This window comes from Uranotaenia lowii, chromosome 2, assembly GCF_029784155.1.
Source record: "Uranotaenia lowii strain MFRU-FL chromosome 2, ASM2978415v1, whole genome shotgun sequence".
In the NCBI taxonomy this organism is placed as follows: Eukaryota; Metazoa; Arthropoda; class Insecta; order Diptera; family Culicidae; genus Uranotaenia; species Uranotaenia lowii.
Window position 1 is genome coordinate 334606727 of NC_073692.1, and position 25358 is coordinate 334632084.

Below are 25358 nucleotides of genomic sequence, written 5' to 3' on the forward strand. Positions count from 1 at the left end.
ATTGTTGGCCACATTTTGTAGGGTATATTGGGCCACCTATATTATGGTGTTTTTTTACACATTCAGAACTGAAAGTCCTTTTTTATATCTGCAAAGTTTTCTAATGCCAAATGAAAAGATTTGAAAAATATTTTGTCCATTTGGTCTTATGCGATAAAGATGAACATCAATCCTATATAAGGAATTTTGCCGAAAAGTTCGCGAGCCAGAAATTAGGAACAATTTGGTCCTACACAACTCTCTTTTTTATTTCCTCATATGAAATTGCTTAAAAATAACAAAATGAATTATGAAACATCAGTTTTTGGTCAACTCGTAAACTTTGTACGTTATCTTGTCAATTTGGATATAGTGGCCAACGTTTCCCCACAATTTTTCAAAACCAAAGAATATTTTTTTTTACTGTAAGAACTCGGGAAATTAATATATTTTAAAAATAAAAAAATGCCTAATGACATCTTAAAAATGTTAAAAACATTCCATTATTTTTTTTTTCTTTTTATCTTTTAAAATAGAAGAATAGAGAAATTAAATTTATTAAGAAGTTATGAAGCAAAAAAAAAGTGGCCCATGATACCTCATTCTCCCCTACAAATTTTCATTTTCTTCCATTTCAATGTAAAAGCTGTGATGAAATGTATACTCTGATGTTGATTTCTAATTTATGATATGAATTAGATTACTTTTCCACCAGATGGAAGAGAATGCTTATTTCGATCTAACTCCTCTAACATACAAAATTCCAAATAAGTGTGATATCATTTCTAACCATCTTTTTCATTTCTAACCATCTTTTTATCATGATATAACAAATTTTTTACCAGATTTAATTTATTTCATAACTAGCTGATCCCATACGAACTCCGTTTCGCTTTAAACTTGGAATATGTTATGAACAGTTTGTTTGAAAGTCAATTGCCAAGCAATTTTCCAGATGCACTGCTGAATACATTGTTATGTAATAATCGCAAAAATATTAGAAAATATCATAATTGAATGTTTGAAGATCACTTTTCTGACGTCTGCTACTTAATTTGAAAACATGAATCAATTGACCGCGGCGAAAACCACATTGTATAAATTTTGACTCGATCGTTGCATAACAACGCAATTATTGCCAAAAAAATAAACCCATTTTGGTGACATACAATCTTTGATATCTGAAATCGATTACCCTTCCCTCAAAACTCCCGTGTGCAAATTTTCTAAGCAATCCATTGCATAATAACGTCAATATTACTAAAAACAGTGGAAATTTAATTAATGTGGACGACCCCTTTCGTCGACCCCTGGCAAAACATTTGACATCTGAAATTGATTATCCGTCCCTGAAAACTACCGTGTGCAAATTTTCATCCCAATCCTATGTATAATAACGACGATATTGCAAAAATATTGAAAGGTTTATATGGACGACCCCCTTTGCCGACCTCTTACAATGAATTTAATACCTGGAATCGATTACCCGTCCCTCAAAACTCTCGTGTGCCAATTTTCATCTGAATCCGTTGTATAATAACTATTATATCGCATTAACAGTGAATTGTTAATATGGACGACCCCTTTGGCCGACCCCTGACTTTAATTTGGATAAGCGTAATCTATTTTTTGTCCCTAATAACTTCTATGTGCAAATTTTCATCCCAATCCGACGTATGAACACGTCAATGTCACTAAGATATTTAAAGTTAATATGGACGACCCCTTTGAACGACCCCTGACTCCACATTTAGCATCTAGAATTGATTGCTCGTCATTCAAAACTACTATGTGCAAAGTTTAATCTCAATCTGATGGATAATAACGCCAATATCGCAAAAACAATAAACAGTCAATATGGACGACCCCTTTTGCCGACCCCTGACCCGAAATGCAATGCCTGAAATCGATTGCTCGTCTTTCAAAACCCTCATGTGCAAATTTTCATCACAATCCGACGAAAAACAACGTCAATATCGCGAAAACAATATTTGTCTTGTATCTACGAATCCGAAAACATTTTTCATCATTCCTGGTCCTAATGAACATACATGCCAAATTTCAGCTCTCTAGCTCTTAAGACGGCTGAGTCTATAGAGGACAAACAAACAAACCCACAGAAATTGCTTTTTATATATATAGATCATGCAGATTGCCTGTAGGGGAAAAATAATATACAAGTCTCTTAAAGCACGGATAACAATTATAACATCAAACAACAAAAAATAGTGTTGATTGTAATTTAATGGGACCTTAAATGTTAGGCAAGGTTGATTTTTTATTCGAAGTATTTTAATTTTGTAAATTCAATTTATCGGCCTTATCGGTTAAAAGTGATGTAGTTTTAGTAGGGACATCTTAAGATTATAAAATTTTCATAGATAGATAGAACGTGAGAATGAAAATGAGCGGGTGTGAAGGTGAAAACAATTTGCGGTAAAATCGTATGCAGAAAATATAAAAAATCGTTTCCAAAGCTTATCGACAACACGGTGACGTTTTGATCTGTTTTCCGTGTAGTCTTATCCGGGAACCGTCAATCACGTCATGAGGCGGGCGCAACAATTTCGATTGTGTTCAGATTATATTGATAGCAATTCATTCTTTTTTTTTTGCCGACCATTGATAGCGGTTGGCAATCAATTGAACCACAGGTTGTAGTGAAAACATTTTCTGTTTTGAGGAGGAACTTTGCATGTTTCAATTTAAATGATAAAACATAAAATTTATTCTATCAGCGAATTCAATTATAATGAGACTGTTAAATAATTTAGTAAATAAAATTTAAATTTGAAGATACAACTTCTTTAAATTATAAAATAAACAGTGGACCCAGGTTTCTATAATTTATTATATTCAACACTGTAAATTTTCAAGCATCGCTCTCCCAAATCGACTGATAATAATATAAACCAATTATTGGAAAAATGGTAAATGATGCCCAAAAAGAAGATAAGAAATTTCCATTCAATCATCAAAACATAAATGTATCAATACTTTTGTTTCAACATTTTGATGAAAAAAGTATCAGATTTGAGAACATTTTTGTAAAACAACATAGAAAATTAAATTTTTCGGGGATCGAATCATCATTCTACCAATTTCATCTACCAATCACGAAACCGCTTGATGCCTGACACACGAACGATATCTCTCGATGGTCCCTTGTTGGTGGAAAAGTGCCTTCGTGATCGTATCGTTCTGATTTTAGTGGGTGTTACTACTAGTGCTGGAACAAGTTATAATTGAAGCTTAACATCCCGGTGACATTGATGCAGACATTTCGCTGACAGGTTATTGATTGACGTGTGCGCGTATCAAAATGTGGTAAGAATTTCCCGAAATAGTGGTGATATGAGGATGATTTTATTGTGTGCAAATCACGTTCCACTAATTGGTAGAAGAAAGTTAATCGATGGAGCTGGCATTTCCTCGAGAGTTTTCGTTCCGGCAATAAGATTGGCGTACGGAAACATTCATAAGTTCCTGTCAATTTCATAGCTCGGTTAGAGTGGCATGCCAGAATATGCTCCAACGAAGAAAAATGTCTTACTTACTTACTTAATGATCCCGCGCCGATCCACCGGTGCATAGGGCCGTGGTAAAAGACCTCCACTGTTGACGATCCGGAGCCAGCGTCTTCACCTGGTCCCAGTCAAGATTCTCGTCGACAGTTCGGATTTCAGCGGCTAGGCTTCGCCGCCACGAGTTTCTGGGCCTGCCTCTTCTTCGATGACCTTCTGGATTCCAGTCAAGCGCCTCTCTGCAAATCTCGTTTTCATCTTTTCGCAGCGTGTGCCCAATCCATCTCCACTTACGTTCCCGAATCTCGATTTTGGCTGGTAAACGGTGGATAATGTGCAACACGAGACCCCATAGTGGTCATATCACCTCTTATTCATAACTCCTATCTCTACCTCCCCGCGGTGCCGGCTGGGGTGCGAGTAACCTAAGCGGAGATCGGGTACCCAACCCCGGTGGATGCTTTGGTCGCATGCAGACTGAGAAGGTGGCCGCACGCGTCTGTTCCCCAGGTCAGGGGCGGCGTGCAACAACAACCGAGCGTCTGTTCTCCAGGTCAGGGGCGGCTCAAACAGCGTCTGTCTTGCAGCAAGCGGCTGAATTTATGAAATGCGGCTCCCGCCAGCTAAGTCCAAGATGGCAGCCCCATCGCGGGATAGGGACTTTAGGCTAACAACCTACTGCTCCCGATTCATAACTTGTTACGGAATCCGAAAGAAATGACCGATCTGGAACTTTGGCGACGACTTTTAGCATGAAAACACGGACACGAATTGGAACTTGGAATGTTTTAACCCTTGCCCAACAAGGCAAACTGGAACAACTTGCTAGAGAGGCTAGCCGCCTCAAGCTTGAAATTCTGGGACTGAGCGAAGTCCGTTGGCCTAATACTGGAGAACACAAGACACAATCCGGGCAAGTCCTGCTTCACTCTGGCATACGAGGAGAACATGCTACTCGGGAACGAGGAGTTGGTTTCCTGTTAAGCCCGCAGGCCTACGCGGCCCTCATTAGATGGGAACCGATAAACGAAAGAATAATCGTAGCCAGATTTAGAACACGGGTTAGAAACCTTACAATGGTCCAGTGTTATGCGCCAACTGACGTTGCCGATTTGCAGGAGAAAGAGCAGTTTTACAGTCAACTGAACAGCGTGGTAGAGAGAATTCCGAAGGGTGACATTCAAATCCATTTGGGCGACTTCAACGCAAAGATTGGCTCCGACAATCAAGACCTTGAGCGCATCATGGGGCGCCATGGCCTAGGACAGATGAGCGAAAACGGAGAGCTGTTTGTAGAATTTTGTGGCAATAACAACATGGTGATCGGTGGATCGCTCTTCCCCCATCGACCAGCACATAAGGTCACTTGGGTTTCCCGAGATGGCCGAACAGAAAATCAAATTGACCACATCTGCATCAGCCGAAAATGGAGAAGGAGCCTTCTTGATGTCCGCAACAAGCGAAGCGCAGACATTGCATCTGACCATCACCTCGTCCTTGGCGAGATACGACTGAGAGTTGCACGTGTCCAACGGCGCGAGGAGAAAGTCGGGTGTCGATACGACGTCCGCCGGTTGGAGAATCCAGAGGTGAAAAGGGCATACGTTGAACAGCTAGAATCCCGAGCCTCGGAGCTGCCGACAGACGGAACAGTCGAAGAACAGTGGTGTGGAATCAAGAATGCCTTTATCACGACGAGCCATGGTACTCTCGGTAAAGTTTGTGGAAGAAGGAGTGAATGGATGTCGGATGAAACTTGGAGGATGGTCGATGATCGGAGAAAGGCGAAAGTCGGAATTGAGCAGGCATGTACCGGGTCAGCCAAAGCAGCCGCCCGCTTACGATATGCGGAACTGGAAAAGGCAGTTAAACGAGCTTGTAGACGAGACAAGAGAGCCTGGACAAACTCCCTAGCCGAAGAGGGGGAAAGAGCCGCCGCCAATGGAGATATCCGATTACTTTATGACATCTCTCGCCGCCTCAGTGGTGCAAGGACTAATGCAAGAATGCCGCTGAAAGACCGAGCAGGTCAGTTATTGACCGATCGAACAGATCAGCTCAAACGATGGACTGAGCACTTCGAACAACTCTTCCGAGTCACGAATAGCGATGGCCAACAGAACCCGCAGCTTGAAGCGCCAACAGTAAGTCGCATAAATGGCGTCAACTCGGAAGCGCCCTCGCTGGCTGAAATAGAAGCGGCAATCAAAAACATGAAATCCAACAAAGCACCTGGGATCGATTGCATCCCTGCTGAAATGCTGAAAGCCGACCCTGCCCTATCAGCACAAATGTTGCACCGTCTTTTCGCTGACATCTGGGATACTGCAACATTCCCGGCCGACTGGATGCAGGGTATCCTCGTAAAGGTCCCGAAGAAAGGAGACCTGACAGAGTGCGGTAACTGGCGAGGCATAACGTTGATCTGTACAACCCTCAAAGTACTCTGCAAAGTGATCCTGAACAGGATCCAGGAGAAAATCGACGCTACACTCCGACGGCAACAAGCTGGATTCCGATCCGGACGATCATGTGTGGACCACATCACAACGCTACGAATCATACTGGAACAAATCAACGAATTCCAGGACTCTCTTCTGCTGGTGTTCGTTGATTTCGAAAAAGCATTCGACCGACTTAATCATGAAAACATCTGGGCGGCTCTAAGGCGACGAGGGGTCCCAGAGAAACTAGTCCATCTCATCGAAGCACAATACGAGGCATTTTCGTGCAAGGTCTTGCACGATGGTGTCTTGTCCGAACCAATCCCGGTAACTGCTGGAGTGAGACAAGGATGTATCTTATCACCGCTACTTTTCCTCATCGTAATGGATGAGATTCTGACTGGATCGATCGACTGTGCACCGAACCGAGGATTGCCGTGGAATCCTTTAACAATGGAGCAACTGAACGACCTTGACCTGGCTGACGATATTGTTTTGCTCGCCCAAACACAACCGGACATGCAGAGCAAACTCGACGACCTCACCGAAAGTTCCAAGGCAGCAGGTCTCAAAGTCAATGTCGGAAAGACCAAGTCGATGGAGATCAACACAGGAGATCCCTCCAGTTTCATGGTAGCTGGGCAACAAGTTGAGAAAGTGGAGTGCTTCCAGTATCTTGGTAGCCAGATAACGCCTGATGGTGGTACCAGGAAAGACATCGAAACCCGGATCAGAAAGGCCCGATTTGCGTTTGCGAGTCTCCGAAACATCTGGCGGTCACGCCAGATCTCTCTACGAACAAAAATCCGAATCTTCAACTCAAACGTCAAATCCGTATTGCTGTACGGGTGCGAAACTTGGTGCACATATGCGGTGACGACGCGAAAACTGCAAGTATTTGTAAACCGCTGCCTGCGGAACATCATCCGCGCTTGGTGGCCTGGCAACTGGATCTCGAATGAGGAACTACATCGCCGGTGTCATCAAAGGGCGCTAGAAATCGAAATCGAAATCGAAAAATCAAGAAAAATGTCTGCTTTAAAAAAATTCCTGGGACTAGGATGGCATCTCAAGTTGTGGAAGGATGTTGAAACAAATTCTGTTTGGCAACGATTAGGTTTGATTAAAAAGAAAGACTTCGCCGACATGAATTTCCAGGACAAGGTGGCTGTCATTGATGGATGGAATCTTCATCCAGCTAGCCAGCTCGCGATTATCGTCTTTCGACATCTTTAGCACTCGCCCTGGGAAGAGCCAGTCGCTGTACGCTATACAGAGCTTTTGAGACGTCTCGTATTTAGGATGAAGTGACTGTCTGGTGAACGAGACTGGCATTAATAATATGGTGGCTTTTTCTAGGGATAGGTATTCTACATTGTATGATAACGGTTTTTGAGATGAAATTTACAATATTAAAACTTTCAAAATGAGTGAATATTGAATTTTTATAGAAATTTTTACAATAAGTTCAATTAACGATCTGAACAATCTAAATTTTACCAGCTCTAGATTTATGGTTGTGTGACACTGTAATCAATAGCATAAGTATTTCTTGTGTTTATATATTAACCCTTCGTTTCATAAAGTAACAAATTTGCAACAATTCATGTATGGTTAAAGTGGAATGATTTTTAGGAAAAATAAAAAATCACGACCATTTATGATTAATTTGTCAAAACGCATTGAGAACCCACTTGAAAAACATATGAGAAGTTAGTTATTTTATTCTTCTTTGATTAGAAAAATAAATTAAAATGAAATTTTCAAAACACAACAAGTGGTAGTATACTATATGTTGGTGAAAATTTTGGATATGAACCTCAAGTCGATGAAAAGTGGAAATTATTTGAAATTACGCATTGGAATTATCAATTTTCCGTCTTTTTTTGTAAGTGTAGATAACCACTTATGAATTGAAAATGCAAGTCTGTTAATGTCTCTATTTCTGTTACTAACACAAAAGCCAAAGATTGGAAATAATTTGTAAACCAGATCCCATAGCATATATCTCCAAAACTTCTGAATTGATTTAAAAAAAAAATCACTTCCAGATAACTTAAGTTTATCTCAATAAATTCTGACACAGTTTTGTTTTGTTGAACTCCTATATATTGTCTAGATATAAAAAAAAATATTGACAAATTATTGCCAAACAATTTTTGTAAAGTGATTTTTAACCTTCTTACTTAATAAGCAGTGAGCAGAATTTTTTTTTATCGTTGATTTTCTATGAAAACTTAAACTAGAAAAGAGTTCTACCTTTTTTCATGATTTGACGATTCATAGTTGATTTATGAAGTTTATTCTTCTAAGGAATTTTTCATGATTGTGGAATTTTGATTTAGGTTAATTGATTTTTAACTTAAGCTTAATTGAGAAACACTTTTTGATTTGGATAATAAGTATTACTAGATCCGGCAATTTTAGTAGATTTCAAATTAATCAAGGTGAGGAAAACAAGACACAACTATAAGTTTTGCTTGTTAAAATATGAATCATTGCCATTTTTCAAAATTTCTTTTCACGATTTGTCTTATTTTGCAATGGATAAATCTCACATAACTTAACTTTCATTTAGGTGAACCAATTGGCGTTGAAAACCAAAAATATGGAAAACGGGTATGAAATAAGAAAAGTACCACTCAAGTATTTTAACAAAATTAGGATTAGCTCTTATAACTAACTTTGTGCAGGCTATTGCATTATTTTTGCACCTTGAACAATTTGAACCCTTCATTTAATGATTTCTTTTTTTTCCTTAAAAATCATTTTTAACAGTCGGAAATGATGAGTACATCAAGAAAAAAATTCAAATAAAATACGATTTTTCACTGTTTTCATACATAAATTGTTGCAAATTTGTTACTTTATGAAACGAAGGGTTAAATGCATTTTAAAGCGTTTTCTTATATAAGAAAAGGTTTTACAGGATTTTTAAAGATTTTTAAGATAGGGAGTGGGGGTTGTGTTTGGTCACTGGTTGTTCTTTGATTATTTTGCTTAAACAATCCATAAATAAAAAATAAACTTTTAAAAATGTTATTTTATGTACCATTTCAGTATTAATTTTAGAGTTCCCTTACATTAATAGTTGTTAGTATTATATCATAATTTATAATAGAACATTTTCAAATCTTTCAAATGGTAAGCTAAGTTTGTGTAACTAAGCCTTAAGAACAAAATGAAGAAAAATAACATCGGTGATTTAAATCTTTGAGTTTGTTCAAGAGTTTGGAAGATTTAGCTTATTTGATTTGAGCATAGAATTACTTTTTAAAGAAAATCTTCAATTGAAATTAAAACTTATACTATGCTTAACCAAAAAGGCAGAATCTACCAAAATATTGAGCAAATTCAGTCATCGATGAACATGAATAAAATTTTCAAAATTAAAAGAAAGAAATTAAAAATTTGCGTGCAAACTCGCTCCAAATTAAAAAAATTTGCTTAAATTAGATTTTTTTTAAACTGCAATATCAATGATAGTAAACAATACACCAAGAAAATTTCGAATGCCTCGCAGATTTATTTACGTGAAGATGACATATGAGGCCCTTGGAGCCAAAGGGGTATAAGTGACAAAATGGAAAAAATCGAGATAACCATCTAGAACGAATCCTTGACTGTCAATCATCATATGCTATTTTAATCATAATTTTATTTCACTCTTTTGTTATGTTTAGATCTCGTTGAAAAAATCCTGCTAACTGAAATTTACTTTTTATTTGGAGCCAAAGGGGTATAAGTGCTGCACTTATACCCCTTTGCCTCCAAAGTCTATCAAACTGATGATGATTCATAATTGTGGTATAAAGTTTACTCCTCTAAGGAATTTTTCAAGATTCTTCGTGCATATTTGATTTGTGTTAAGTAGATTTTTAACTTGAACTTAATTTAGAAACACTCTTCGATTTGGATTACAAATATTACTGGGTCCGGCAATTTAAGTGGAACTAACAGATAATTTTATCAAAACAAAAATTTCTTAGAAAAAATCTATCGACTGGTTGGGTAATGAATAAATTGATTTTCAGCGATTTCAGTCACGAAAAAATCTTAAAACGATTTTCATTTCTTCATCCGACGTTTCGACATTTATTATGCCTTTTTCAAGAAGTTGAAATTTCTCGTTTTAATTGTCCAAAAAGTTTTTTGAATCTGCTAAACTGTCTTATCGGGAAATGTAAGTCCAGTTGTTATTGGATATAACACTTTGCAAGTTTTGATAACGAAAACGGATATAAAATGATTTTCACTATTTTGGATGTTGTTTTCCACCTAACCACTACTGATGTTTGTTTGCAAATCATTTTAAGATTTTTTCGTGACTGAAATCGCCGAAAATCAATCCATTCAAAAAATTTTCATTTCAAATTTAATAAGATGAAGGAAACAAGAATAGTACCACAACTGTTAGTTTTGCTTGTTAAAATATGAATCATTGAAATTTGTAAAAAATTTTATTCTATAATTTGTCTTAAACTGTGCAACGGATAAATCTGGCATGAGTATACTGTTTTTGGGTGAACCAATTAGCGTTGAAGACCAAAAATATGGAAAACGGGTGCGAACTAAGAAAAGTACCACTAAAATATATCAAAAAAAAAATTGGTTTAGTACTTGAAATTAACTTTGAGCAAGTTATTGCATTATTTTTATATCTCTGAATTAGTTAAATACTAAACTGAATTTTTAAGCGTTTTCTAGTGTTAAAAAAGTTTTTAAAGGTTTTTTAATAGATTTTCTTCAAGCCCTCCATTGGGGGATGGGGGGGTTTGGTCACTGATTTTTCTTTGATAATTTTGTTTAAACAATGCATAAAAAAATAATTTAAAAAAAACTTCAGAAAATATTATTTTAAAGTTGTTTGCCATTATTAGTTGTTCGTCTTATGTATATCCTAATTTTTGATTGTACAAACATTCTCAAATATTTTAAATGGTAAGCTAAATTACTAAGCTTTAATTATGAATGTAGGGAAATTGCTTTTAACGGTGTTTTAAATCTTTGAATTTGCTCGAGAGTTTGGAAGATTTACTTCAGTTGAAATTAAAACTTTTTAAATGCTTAAATCAAATAAGTTGAATCTGCTAAACTCATGAGCTAATTAAGCCATCAATAAATTTGAATAAAATTTCAAAATAAAAAGAAATAAATTAAAATTTCGCGATCCAAAAGTAATGCAAACTCGATCCAAATTTAAAAATTTTGTTTGATTTTTTTTTTTAAACTTCAATATCAGTGATTGTAAACAATACACCGAGAAAATATCAATTTTCTTTCGATCTTCCATCTATCTATCTTTTTTTTTAAATAAAACATAAATTGCAAAATAAACTGAAATTTTACTTTTACAGCAGTGTTTATTTGGATGAAATTTGAAAATTTAATAAATAAAAAAATTTATAATTCTGCAATCTTTTGCGATTCAAATTCCTCAAATATAAAATGGTAATCTTGATTGTAAAACGCATTTGTGAGTTTGAATTTGAAACTGAATTTTGAATACTAATTTCTAATTTGAATATCAAATTTGAATATCGAACTAAATCAAAATCTTTCATTTAAATTTTGAAGTAAAAGATTTCGAACTGAATACATTATTCCAATAATTTATTGCTTATCTTTATAAAAGTAAGTGTGAGTTTGAATATAAATTTCGAATCATTTATCTAGTCACGATTTTTCAATTCTTAATCGCTATTCTAGACCTTTATTATGTTTTCATTATGTCTAAGAACTTAGTTCAAGAACATGGAGCCTGAATATGAAACAAAATCTAAGAATGCTTCCTTATTTTCTTTTTTATATTCGTAAAAAATATCTTAAAAATACTGAAACGCCTATCTTAAACATCAACATTTTTGTATGAGAATTTAGAATCGAATCTGAACCAGGATTTAAGTACACCTTTTTAAGGGATGATGGGAACTTAAAATAACTAATCCTTAACTGGATACATATGATGCTATTCTAATTATTTGGTTTAGTGATCTTAAAAATTCCAAGCGGTTCACGTGGTACCAAGTTCATATTTTTTTTTACCAAACACATCCAGCACACTAGAATTTAAAAAAAAAAAGCGTTTGACTGAAAAAAAAGGAAATTTTTTGAATAAAAAGCCATTTGGTTCAAATTTCGCCTAGAATCTATGTTTCATAATTTCACGTCATGTTGGTGATGGAATTATGTAGTTTAATGAAGTGTTATGCTGAAATGTCAAATTCGTCGGTTCCACAGGAAAATCCCGTAAAAATAGCTTGTAATAAGGTTACCAGATTGTCCAGTTTTGCCCGGATATTAAAAACAATATTTGACAACAGTCCGGTTCGACCCGGTTGCCTCGATTTCATTAAAAAATGTATGGTTTTAGCCTGGATTTGCTCACATAATTTCTCTAAAACAAAAAATAAATCAAATTGTGATGTAAAAATTTTCATTTATTCGCCAAAAACGTAATTTTTTGAACAAGATTTATAAAAATAGTCATGAAATGTTTTTTTAAAGCCCAAAATACAATTGTATAAATTTTGGGTTTTGTCCAAATTTGCCCAGATATTGCCCGGATTCCGGATCGACAATTTGAAATTAAATGTCCGGATTTTGATAGCTTTCAGATGAAATAGCTCGGATTTGTCCGCCTCGGATACATGCTGAAAACATTTAGGCAATCTAAGCTCAAAACCTGTTGGATTGGTATAAATCTCCTTAATTAAAATAATCCAAATTAAGTAGAAATACATGAGTGGTACTTTCTTTGCCACGCTTTTTTTTGTTCATATTTTTGTCCATTAAACAATTAAAAAAAAAATATAGTAGAAAATATTGACGATTTTCAATTATGGATATTTATACAAGCCGAACTCATAGTGATGCTATTCTTGTTTTGGTTACCGAGATATTATATTCCTCTTTTTTTTTTAAAGTTCAAAATCGGCTAATATTTTCAATAAATTCTCATAATGGTAAACAGTTAAAAAATAAAACAAAATCTGAATCTTTAAAATAAATAGAAATGGTAAAAAAACTACATGCACTTTTGGATTCAGTGCCCTCAAATTAATCAAATTCAGCTCTTAAATTTGAAGTTCGGGAAAGGATTAATATTGTTAACATGCGTTACTGATTGAAACTTAAAATTAATTTTGCTTAAAACTCTGTAGAATTTCCTGCATATGTGAGTGCAGCAGTGTTTGTCAAAAAAGCGCTAACCCGCTAATCACTCGCTATTTCGCTTACTTTTTGTTAGTGGTTTATTATTGCCGATGGATTTTGATTAAGCTAGCGAATTGTCCCGCTATTTTTTGGTTCCGCTAATTAATGAACGCTTAATTCAATGTTTTTTTATTCATGGATTATTACTGATCGAAATATATTTTATTTGGCTGAGGAGACAATCCGATTCAAGTGGTTAGCGATGTTTGTATCCTTTAATCAGCTTATTGTTTTTTTTACACTTTACAACATGAATATGTTGAGAAAAAATTAGTTGTCATTGGAACAAGTTTTATTGACCTCGAAGACGCCAAGATGCCAAGAAATTTTGTACAATAGTTTTAATTTGGTAAACAGTAAAAGAAATGTAGTAGTTTATAAGGTTTTATAATTGCTTATAAAATTTTGATTCATTGAAATTTAACTGAATTAAGCTTAAAATGTGAAAAGAACCTTCGAGGAAAAATTTAGGGGAGAATGAGGATACTTGATCCCTGAGGATAGATGATTTCTGTGCTATATCTCGGAACCCGAATGTCTTACATATATCATGTACATATATACATGTTCTGGAAAAATGTGCCAAATGGAAAAAAACAACAATGCTGTTATCTCGGTAATTTTCGAATATTTTATTTTTCGTGTAATTGAACTTTGTTTGAAAATTTACCATATTTTCAAAGCACCAGTAAACTCCCATTTTTTAAGAAAAAGTTTTCCAAAATGTCTGTTATGATTTTAATTGATCCCTAGATTCCAAAAAGATGTATATCTCTTCTGAATGGATCTTGATCATTGGTTATCACGAAATTACTTATATTTGTCCAATAACTAATGCTTATCTAGTAGTTTTCTGTTCAATAGTACTCAAAATACTGTATTCATCTTAAAACTAGAAAATTGCAGTATGCAATAACCTTATTGTAGTAGAAAAAATTTAAAAATTCACTTCGTCTGAAACTAACGAACTGCGAAATGAGAACTTATATGGGAAAAAATAGTCAAAGGAACTTTAATCTTTGGACTTTGCTAGATTATTGCCTAGGATCAGGGCACCCTGAATTAAGGATCAAATCTCCTTAAGGATCAAGTGGTCGGGATTCGACCAGACCGAACAGAACGCCATTTATGTGAAATTATTTTCATCAAGAGGCTAAATCCTCAACGTTTATGAGCCAAAATCAATAGTTTTTAATGCAAAGTATTCTTTTCAGTCAAAAATACTCGCTTTTTCGATCTAGAATAGAAATTGTTCGAGATTTCGTTTCGGTTATTTTATAATTTTATAATTCTTTTGGCGGTTAGTTCAGTCTGGTCGAAGCCCGGTCAAGTATCCTTCAACTTAAAAAATATTACAGTTTTATTCGTCTCACGAAAATGCTTCTAGTTCATTTACGGTTTCATGTATCGTTCTAACTTTTGGAACATATACACTTGAATTTACACGCTGTCAGAAAATGCAAAAGGCGGCGAGTTCAAAAAAGATGTGTTGAAAATAAGAAATAGGGATCAAATATCCCTATTCTCCTTTATATGTTCGTATGCAGTGAGAGTTAAGTACCTAGTAGAAAACTTAAAAAAAACAGTACTTTCTTTTGACTTCAAAGATCAATTCTTATGAGAAAATATTATCATAGAATAAATTGACATGTTAAGCTGTGAACTAAATTGGTCATTAAGCCTTCGATTTAGGTTCGTATAGAAATTGTAAGAAGATCCACGGTTAGAAACGTGGAATAATAAGAATTCTTAAGAATTCTTAAGAATTTAATTTAAGGCACATCTTTTCCGTATGTTTGGATAACGCACCGCTTTAAGCCTACTCGCATTCTGAAAAACAAAACAAAACAAAATAATTTTACTATTTAGGCTAAGTACTTTCATAAAAATCCTTCCTAGCTATTATTTTAGGGGCTTAGATTCAGAAGGATTTAAGTGACCAAATTATTGTTTCGAGAAAACGATCTTCAAAATTCAAGGTGGCGGTATTTTTTCTTTGTTTTTAAAAATGATGTAAATTAAGATATGAAGAATCGATTGGTATACTTAACTTGATATCGATGATTATCCCACATATCCCTCTGAGTCTGAGGGCTTCAAATGATTTTTCGTTTTGTTGTGGAAGTTTTGAATAACTGCATTTGCATTATCTGGTGTAATACAAAAAATTTATACCTCTTCGTTTTTTTTAGTCAACAGTAAGCGGTTAGCAATTAGCGCTTTCAACTTAAAGCGATAATTTTTACAGTACATTTTATCTGTTTTAATTAGCGATCGCTAACATTGACCGATTAACCGATTGAATTGGAGGGGCTGTTTTTCGAGTCAGATATGCCAAACACTGGAATGCAGTGATATGAGAATTGCCGGTTTTTGATACAATACCATAACTCTTACAGGATTTAATGATCCATTTTGATGACTTCAGATAAAAATTGTAACGTGAAATGGACTTCAAATATTTTTATAGAATATGTGATGATGCAAACGTTTTTTAATAAAGCTTATTTTTAATTTTCATGTAGAAGTTTTCTGCTTTGATTTGTTTGAATATTTTTTTTTTTTAATGGCTCTGATTTCCCTTGAAAAATGATAAAGTTATGTGCTTTTGTAGAATGATTTCAATTTTTTAGGAAGTTTAGAAAATTCACAAAAAATCATGTGTTTATAAGTCGCAATACAAAATCATTTATAACTTATGGGGAGTAAAAAACCTCCTTATGAGACATTTAAAGCTTCCACTTCAGTCAGCCCTGACTTCGATCAAATATCATACATTTCAGGACAAATAAATTTATTTTCAATCCCTTCATTACCCATCATTGCGGGCGGGGCACATATTTTGTCCATTTATCGTTGGTCGAGGATGTCGGTTCGCCATATCATAAGGCCCAACCCTTTACAGACAAATTCTCGAAACCTAATGGCACTTACGCGACGCGATGTCAGGTAAATATGGCCAATAAGCAAACTAAACTCACGTGCCTCCCGCGTATCTTGTTATCTATAAATCAATTCACCGAACCGTAATCGTGGGGCAGAGAAAAAAAACCGCTCGAAATTGCCCATAAGCAAAAGCCATTATGGGACCACTTAGCATATCTTTCTCGCGCCATCTCAACGCTTCCCCTCGATAGCACGCTTCTTTTTCGGTTTTCTCACTAGTATTTCACGACGATGCAGCGGTTGTTTAGTGAAATTTAGTGCGGACGTGCGTGGCGAATTCAGACATTTTGCTGCTTCAAACGTCACACTTCGGTCTTCTCTGGTTGGTTATCGCCCGGCAGAATCTGACGGCTGCTGGCATCTTTTGGAGATATGTATGTATGTACGTCGACCTGTTGTCGTATGAGAATCGGGACGTTCGGCGAATATGTTTACAAACTTATCTATATGTTTTCATATGTATACTTATGGCGAGAATGTACGCATGAATGGGCTCGATAAAAAGAGCTGTGAAGATATTAAAGATGCTGGCGGGAACGAAGTGATGAAACTGCCGGAAATTACATGTTTAAGTGCTAGAATCATTGCCATTGGAAAATTTGAAATCTTCACGTAAAGCTTAACACAAATTTAAAAGATTGATTTTTTTTTGCGTTTTACAGCCTACAAATATTCATTGAGCATAAAATTTTTTTAATTATATCAAATAGAGTTGTTTTAAAACCTGATCAAAAACAGCCGCAAATGAGTTCACAAAAAAGGAAATTTTTGAGTTTTTCGATGAAACTTTAACATTTTCTAACAAGAATATCTTCTTTGAAAATGAGAAACGATTCTGAAACACTAAGTTTAATAGCAATCGGAAAAAATACAGCAGTGTTACTAATACGCGAATGATTGAATTTAACTTCACAAATCATGACTTTTGTAAAAAAATTAACCCTTCATTTCATGTTTTTTTTCTCGAAGAAAATGTCAAGAAAAAAAAACGACGAGTATGTATATGAAGAGAAAAATAATGAAATATTTTATTTTCACATATTTCGGGTACTAAGCAAAAATAATATTGTTGCAAATTTGAATGCAAAGAAGAATCAATTGGAATCTGGTTGTAACCTTTTCATGAGTAGGCATCTCGAAGAATTTGACCTCTTAAATTCGGTTTTAACATAATTTTCTTTGTCTATCAGAACACATCTGTCACATTGCGTAAAAACCGGTTGCACAGATTGCGATCCATGGAACTGCTCATTTTAAGTTATTTGCTGGGTATCTAATAGACAGGAAACACTTTTTGCCGGCCGGAAAAGGATTAACTTCATAGTTAAAGGGTCTGAATTAAATAATCCCAAATAACCATAGAGATTTTACCATAGTTGAGATCAAGGGTTCCACTACGATGCTTGGGTTGAACTTCGTGAGCATCATAGATAGGTTTTTTTTATACGTTTTAACCATTTTGGCCAAAAAAAGTTAAGAAAAAGTTCATGAGTTTTAAAATCAACTATGAAGAATTTCTAAGGCGATTGTGCAAAATTATTTTCATCATGACTTTTTGAATCTTAAATATCTCAAACACACGTTAATTTAAAAATCTGAAAAAATAGGCAAGACAGTCCTTTTTATAAACAACACAACTCTGCTAAATTTATGCATATCTGAGCTGAAGTAACGTAACAATCACCGAAATCAAGTGCCTGGATACTAAATAATCATAGCTTTAGTTTAAGCACGAAGAACCGCCTCGCGCGCGCTTTTGTGTGTGTGTGTGTGTGTGTGTGTGTGTGTGTGTGTGTGTGTGTGTGTGTGTGTGTGTGTGTGTGTGTGTGTGTTTGGTGACCAATACTATGCTATGATATTCTTCCTCAAACAATGCAAGAATAATTCAAATTTCAAAGAATTTTTCGACTAGGTATTTGAATATTCAATTCTAAATTTTTTGCCACCAGTTTTTCGTACAACATATTAACTTTTGAAAATACGTCTTCTAATCTTTGGAATGGAGCTGTATTATTATAAAGAATCCTTTAGTAACAAATTAAATCTTCGAATTTCTTGAAAAAACTGGTGAACTTATTTTTTTTTTCTATTTGAACATAGAGTAAGTTAACAGAGTAAGAGTACACAAAAAATATGAAATTCCCTGCTATTCAAGTAAATTTTGTTATCGAAAATCAATTTTTATATAAAAAATTCTGCATATGATTAAAAAAAATGATTTTTCATTGAAAAATGACAAAACAAGCTAAAATTTCACTTCAAACTTATTGTTTTTAGCTGAGTTATTAATTCAAAACAACTCGCTGAAATATTCAAAAATCTGGAATTAAACTAACAAACAAAATTATAAGTACGCGATGTATTGTAATATAAATTCTCCATCATGATACATTAATCTTGATTGTGAAACTCATTAACAAGCTGAATCTGAATAAAATTTCGAATATTAATTCTAAATCTTAATTCTGCACCTGATTTCAGAATTTGAATTTGCAATTACAGAAATATAAATAAACGATTTCTGAATTAAGATTCCAAATCAGCAATTTCATTCCAAGCTCAGATTTGAAATTTGTTTAAAACTCTCACCCAATAGCCTATAATTTTAATTCTGATGTTTTGGGTTTTAATTAGAATTTGAAATTAAATGTGAATAAAAAAGAAAATATTCTTAAATTTATTCTAAGTTAACAATTTTGGATCACCATTTTAAAGCTTTGTAATCTTTGAATTTTGCAGAAGTATTAATTTTTAACTTTTTTGAAAATGGGATTTTAAAGAATTAATTCTGAGAACTTCGAATGAATGCCAAACAATACTCAGGATGGTTTCTTAATAGTTTTTGAATATTTGAAATGTTATTATCTAAATATTGAAAACGCATGAGAGTTTTAAAAATTAGGTATCCAATTTTGAATGAAATTCAAAACCAAATTTGAGGGGTTGCAAAACAGCTTTTTATATCTATTTTTTAATGATGATTCAAGATTCAATAATCCCATCTGGATGCAGAATTCAAAATAAGAAAAAAGAATGCAATTAGGATTTAAATAATATAGAACCAGAAACATTCAGCAATGAGTATAATCTCATTTTAAATTTAATGTTCAGAGACCAACTTCTATCGACAAGCTAGAAAATTTTGAAAAACTGAGGCAGAATTCTGAACCGGAATTAATTTTCGAGGCTTTTGAATTAATTTTGAGTTAAGATTGTTACTCTTGAATTATCATACTTAATGATCAAAATTGATAAAGAATTTCGAATTATGATTATTTATTTATTTACATAGTATTCCGTCTCACGACATAACTTGACGAACATAATTCCTAAAATTCACTCGGTTCATAGCAACCGTTCTCCAATTTCTCGGGCACCCCACGTTCGCCAGATCACGCTCCACTTGGTCTAAACACCTCGCTCGTTGCGCCCCCGCTCGTCTTCAAATTATGAGTGTAGAGTATAATATCTTGCATGCTTTTCAGGACCATTATCCTACGGCCATTCCACCTACCATGGCCGAAGTAACAAGAGAGGGGGGTGGTTTGGGGATCTAACCCTTCCACGAAGGTCCAAATATGCCAAGCAAAATATTCGTCTCAAATATCAAAATTACAAATTCCTACTCAAATTTTGATGAACGACTAAAATGATTCAAAATAAAAAAAAAAATTTCAAAATTTTATCCAAAATTAATATTTCTACTACAATTTTCCAAAAAATGTCTTTTTTGTTGGTAGAAATTTAGTCCCGATTATCGAATTTTAATAAGATTAAGACTACGCTTGCCAAATCACCAAGATTTTGACTGTTTTTTGCATTAATTGCAAAATCATACAAAATTTTGAATTGAGTCAATAAAATTATGTATTTGCCTTTAAATTTTTTAAGTAAATTTTATTAAAATTTATGTGAATTTTTATGGAAGGTAAAAACTTTGAATTCACGCACTGATTTATAAAGATAAAGGTCAAGTGTTTTTCTTCATGATTTTTATTTGAAAATTTTGGTATTGGCTGATATTCAGATATATTGACTGTTCTTTACGAACACTATCCTACCAAAAGGCCTCAGTCCTAACCTCAAAACAAGGATCAAACGATTAATTTAATGAAAAGTACCTACCGAGAACACGATTTCTATAAAACAAAATTTACGTATTTGTCCCTTCGAGAAACCAGCTGCGTTGACAATGTTTTGATTTTGAATGCTGCCCAGTGAAGCCAGGTCAAATGAGCTTTCTATATTTGCACTTATCTTTAAAAATTTTATTTGAAAATCAATATATTTTTAAAGAAAATACCAATGTTTTGAAAGTACTTCTTTTTCCAGTTCAAGTAAAAAATTAAATATCAAATCTATTAATTTTCAGTAATGAGTTCATTCCTCAAGGACGTACTTAATAAGTAACAGGGATATAATAACTGGATTGAACACGTCCTGTTGTACAACTTCTTGTTATTTGTAGTGATTGAACCGAAATATGACACAGTTTCCGCATCATCATCACTCTCTACTGCATAAGTAGCTATCATAAATTTCACGACATCAAGCTTAAAAATTTTACATTTTTCTTTTACCACTGAAATGGAGCTACACGACTGTTTTAAAAATCTGCAAATTTGAATTTAATATTTTCTACCCATGTAGATAGTTGTAAAATGAATTATAAAAAGGGAACATTCATTTTTGTCATAACAACTTGGCAACGATAAGACCAAACCCAAATCATGTTTTACAGGTTATGGCTAAGGCCAACTAGCCATCAATACCGTCGACCGCATATAACCGTATAGGAGAAAATGTCACGGATACTTGCTAAAAAATGTCAGGGAAGCCGAACCATTCTAGATTTTTCGGTTCAAAATTTGCTCATAAACATTAAAATTCGATGTCTGTGATAAGAAGTCGAATTCTGTATCCAGTTTGTTGTGACTGAACTTCAGCTTGGATGTTCATTGACAAAAAAGACCCTGATTTGAATCTCGGTTTTGCATTTCAAACTGTTATATAAGATACTCATCATTTTGCCACATGAAAAGAAAGTATTTTAGATTACAAACCATTTTTAAGATTTGAAATAATTACATTTTACTGTTCAACAGAATTGGACTCAAGAAGGTTTCATAATGGTGATCCAGAATTTAAAAATCTGAAAAAGTTTCATCATTCTTAATTTTTATTCAGATTTACAAGTTGAATTTCGAATAAATAACTGAAGTAATAATTCAGATAGAAGGCCAAAAATTCAGAATTCAAATTGAAGATGTCTTGTTGAAATTCAGATCCAAATTTCGCTTCTTGGCTCATAATAAATAAGCATTATTATCTGGATCTTTGATTAAAAAATCGTTTTCAAATTCGGAAATCAGATTTTGAAATCAAATTGAAAAGGCAGTACTCAGATTCGAAATTTAATAATTCAGATTCAGCTCAAAGATAAGTTTTATAATCAAGATTAGAATATAAATGTGAAAATTTTATTAAAAGATTTAAATTACAAGCAAACGCAGTGGCCCAATTTTGGTTCTGATTTCTTTTATTTTTTGTCTGGATATTGGATTCAAAATAAAAATTTTATATTCAACCAGCGACAGTTTCAACACAAATCAAAAGAAATCACACATGTAGAATAAAATTTTGATTTTTGAGAAACCTTGATTTTGTTTTTTTCTACTTCACTGGATTCTAATCCGGATATAAATTTTTAATGACAATTTTTGTGGACCAAGAACATGTACATAATTTTTAAGATTAAGTTCAACTGAAATCAAATTTTACTGGTATTATATTTAACATAATTTATATTGCAGATTCTTCATAACAAAATTTCAATTTGAAATCTTTTTATATTATTCGTGTTTATAAGAGAAGAAAATAAATCTTATTTGAACCGCAAACTTAATCTTTTACTTTTATTTCTTAAATGTTGTTAAATTTCAATCAATGCCTCGGATGGTCATGCTTGTTGTTAAAAAATAGCTTACAATTTTCTAATTTTAGAAATTATAAAATGTTTTTCTTAAAAATAAAATCTTCAAATCCCTAATTTATTTTTCAAAACTTCCTGGAAAAACTTGACAAATTCTAGGATTTGTATGTAAAAAATTGAAATTAATATATCTCTTGATTCAAAATAATGCGAGCCAGCATAATTACAAAGAACTTTCATTTTTTTTACTCTTTTTTATGTATACACAATCAAGGAAAAATGTTTTAGGAATTCATCACAAAATCACCAAACCCCCCTGTGAGCTGCTTTTTCTTACGGCTCTGCCACCTACTGAGAAACTTATTTATTTGATTCTTAATGTGACTAAAAATAGTATAACCACCAAAAACTCATAAATTTGTACTGAATGTTACCCTGCAGTTAAAAGAATTCTTCCAAACATCAGACAAGTTTTTTCAGCTTTTTGATAGATTTATAACTGCGTTTCATACCAGTCGCAAATTTGTTACTCTATGAATAAACGGTTAATAAAAAAAACCATAATAATTTGTACATACAGAAAAAAAATCTTAGCTTTAAATTTCATTCAAAATTTGATTTCATTTCAAATTCGGTCGAATGTTTTGTAAAACTGGATTTACCATACACTGCAAAAATAAATCTGAATCTTTAAAAGCACTGATATTGAAAACATCTAATATCACATGACAAAAACGCAATTTCGTTGTGTAAATCTATAAATTAAAAAATAATTGAACCGTCAGCAGTACAGCAATTGAATCACAGTTATACAACATGAAATAGAACACGATTTAAATAAAAAAATTGCGTTACATATGATGCTTTTTTTTATTAACATCATATGTGATGTAGTTTTACAAATATTTTTAGTACACACAAAAAAAGCACCAAATTAGAATTTTCTTAAAATAACACGACGCAGAATTTGAATAAAATTAATACTGCAAACACTGTATAAAGTATACTTGTACATATACATTTTTTAACCAGAAAATAAGGCTGGATCAAATATCAATTTTTTCTGTCTTACTGTCTTACTGTCTTACTGAAATTAAAAAAAACCTTAATTTTTTTCCATTTCGTTACAGGAACTCAAATAAATTTAAATAAAAAAATACTTAGGGATCGTTATTGAAGTATTTTCATGATCTTATTGTTCAACGTGAATTGTTTTAAATTTACATTAAAACAATTTTACACTCCTCGCTTAAAATTATTCACTTAAACTATTCACTTACAAAATTTGAAAATTCCGTTATTCAAAGTCTGAGGAAAAAAATCCGAAAGAAAAATACTCCGGATAAAGGACTGTAGATCCGCTTTGGAAGGCTCAAATAAATTCACTTGACGCCCAAAAAAGCTGAAGTAAGAAACTATTCGTTGCACATAAGGATATATTTTTGCACATAATGATATTTTTTAAGATCATGGCGACAAAAATACGACACACAGAATTTTTGAGGAATTTTCAAAGGTAGCTGTTTTCCGAACTTTTTGTCTATCGGTAATTTCTCAGATTTTCTTGCACATAAATTCAACTTTGCATTGTATTTTGAGTTTATTTACGCAAGATTTTTGCAATGATTGAATATTCATCGAGATGGAAAGTTCGTATCGATTCTAGTGGTGTTATTACAATACTTTACACAAATATGACGAATATAAACTAAAAGTAAACGAACAAGCAGCTGCTAGTGACTTGTGAATGTTCCGAAAGTCTTTTCTTTGGGGTGTCTCGTTGATGTTGTTCGGTGATGTTTAGATGAAAAGATTTTCTTCATTTTTAACGCTTCGGTTTACTGTTTATTTCAACCATAATCAGAAACTTTTTTATAATATAAAACGAGAAGTAAAAAAATGGGGAGATTTTTTTTAATAACTATAGTCTAAACAATAACATTAGTTAGATTCATGAAAGTACAAAAGTAATAACACTCACAACACACCCGAAAGTATGTCACATTTTTATTTATCACAAGCTGAACCGGTACGAACATCGTTTTGCTAACAACAGTTAAAATGAGATCAGAAGAGATGTAAAATAAAATCTCGATATTCCACACACTAAAGAAAAATACCTTCGTTTTAAGAGTATTCGTATTGATAAGGTAAAAACTCAAATTCATAAACGACATTACGTTTTTTTCAGTTTGCTTCAATAGAACAATCCCTATTCGTAGTTCAATTATACCAAATTGAACACGTAAAATCATATTGATCATATTGATTAAAACCATGACTCTTCACACAAAATTTGATACCTAAAAACGATCGGTCATCTCTTTACATCCCTATGAATGAATTTTCATCTCAATCCAATGCATTACAATGCAAATTTTGAAAAACAGTGCAAAGTTTATATGGACGACCCCTTTCGCCGACTTCCTAACCCGAAATTTCATACCTGAAATAAGTTGCCCGACTCTCAACACCACAATGTGCACAGTTTCATCTCAATCCGATTCAGAACTACGACAATATCACGAAAATAATGAAAAATCAATATGGATGACCCTTTTCCAACACCGATCCAAATTTGAATTCTTAAAGCCAATTGGCCACCCCTTAAAACTCCCACGTACAAAGTTAAATTTCCATCTGATGCATAATTACGAAAAATAAGTTTTACATTGAAAAGTTAAAATTGACTACCTCTGATCCAAAATTTGAAATCTGACATCAATTTCCCATACCTTAAAACCCCAATGTACAAATTTTTATTTCATTCCCAGATATAATAACGTAAATATTTCAAAAAAAGTGAACTGATCATATGAACCTTTTACTGACCCCTTACACAAAATTTGACTCTTGAAATCGATTGTTCGTTCCTAATAACTTTCATGTGCCAATTTTCATCTCATTCTAATGTACAATAATGTCAATACAACTAAAACAGTATTTGTGTAGTATGAACGACCCTGACACTTGAAATCGATTGCATGTCTTTCAAAACACATGTGAACAAATCTTCAACTCAATCCGATGTATAACAATGTCAGTATGGCATGAAAATAACCGGAACTATCCCTTCAATCAAAATTTAGTTATTATACTGAAAATTTTTGAGAAAACATGTGCACGGTTCAACATTTAAATTAGCTCGACTTAGTTTGTTAGTTGTACCTTCCTCACTGTCATTAATTGTTAGAGCAGATAATTGTATGCCTGGATTTGTTAAATTTTGTTTCTCTATATTGTTAAGTGGTCGCTTTTCCAAACGCCACCAAAATAAAAGCTCACCTTCAACTGACAGCTAAAAATTAACCAAATGAC

General features: G+C 33.4%; 1 protein-coding gene across 5 annotated transcripts in view; it reads left to right on the top strand.

The window, feature by feature from the left end:
- Positions 1–25358, top strand: part of LOC129749260 (myosin-IIIb-like) — a 332299-nt gene that overhangs the window by 152623 nt on the left and 154318 nt on the right. For 4 of the 5 annotated variants that reach the window (XM_055744192.1, XM_055744194.1, XM_055744195.1 and 1 more), the window contains exon 1: positions 3162–3306. The exons of the other annotated variant lie outside the window; for it this stretch is intronic. In XM_055744192.1, coding sequence (XP_055600167.1) covers positions 3302–3306 — 5 coding nt within the window. In that variant the 5' untranslated portion in view covers positions 3162–3301. Of the gene's footprint in view, positions 1–3161; positions 3307–25358 lie in introns of those variants that run through there. 5 annotated transcript variants of the gene reach the window in all.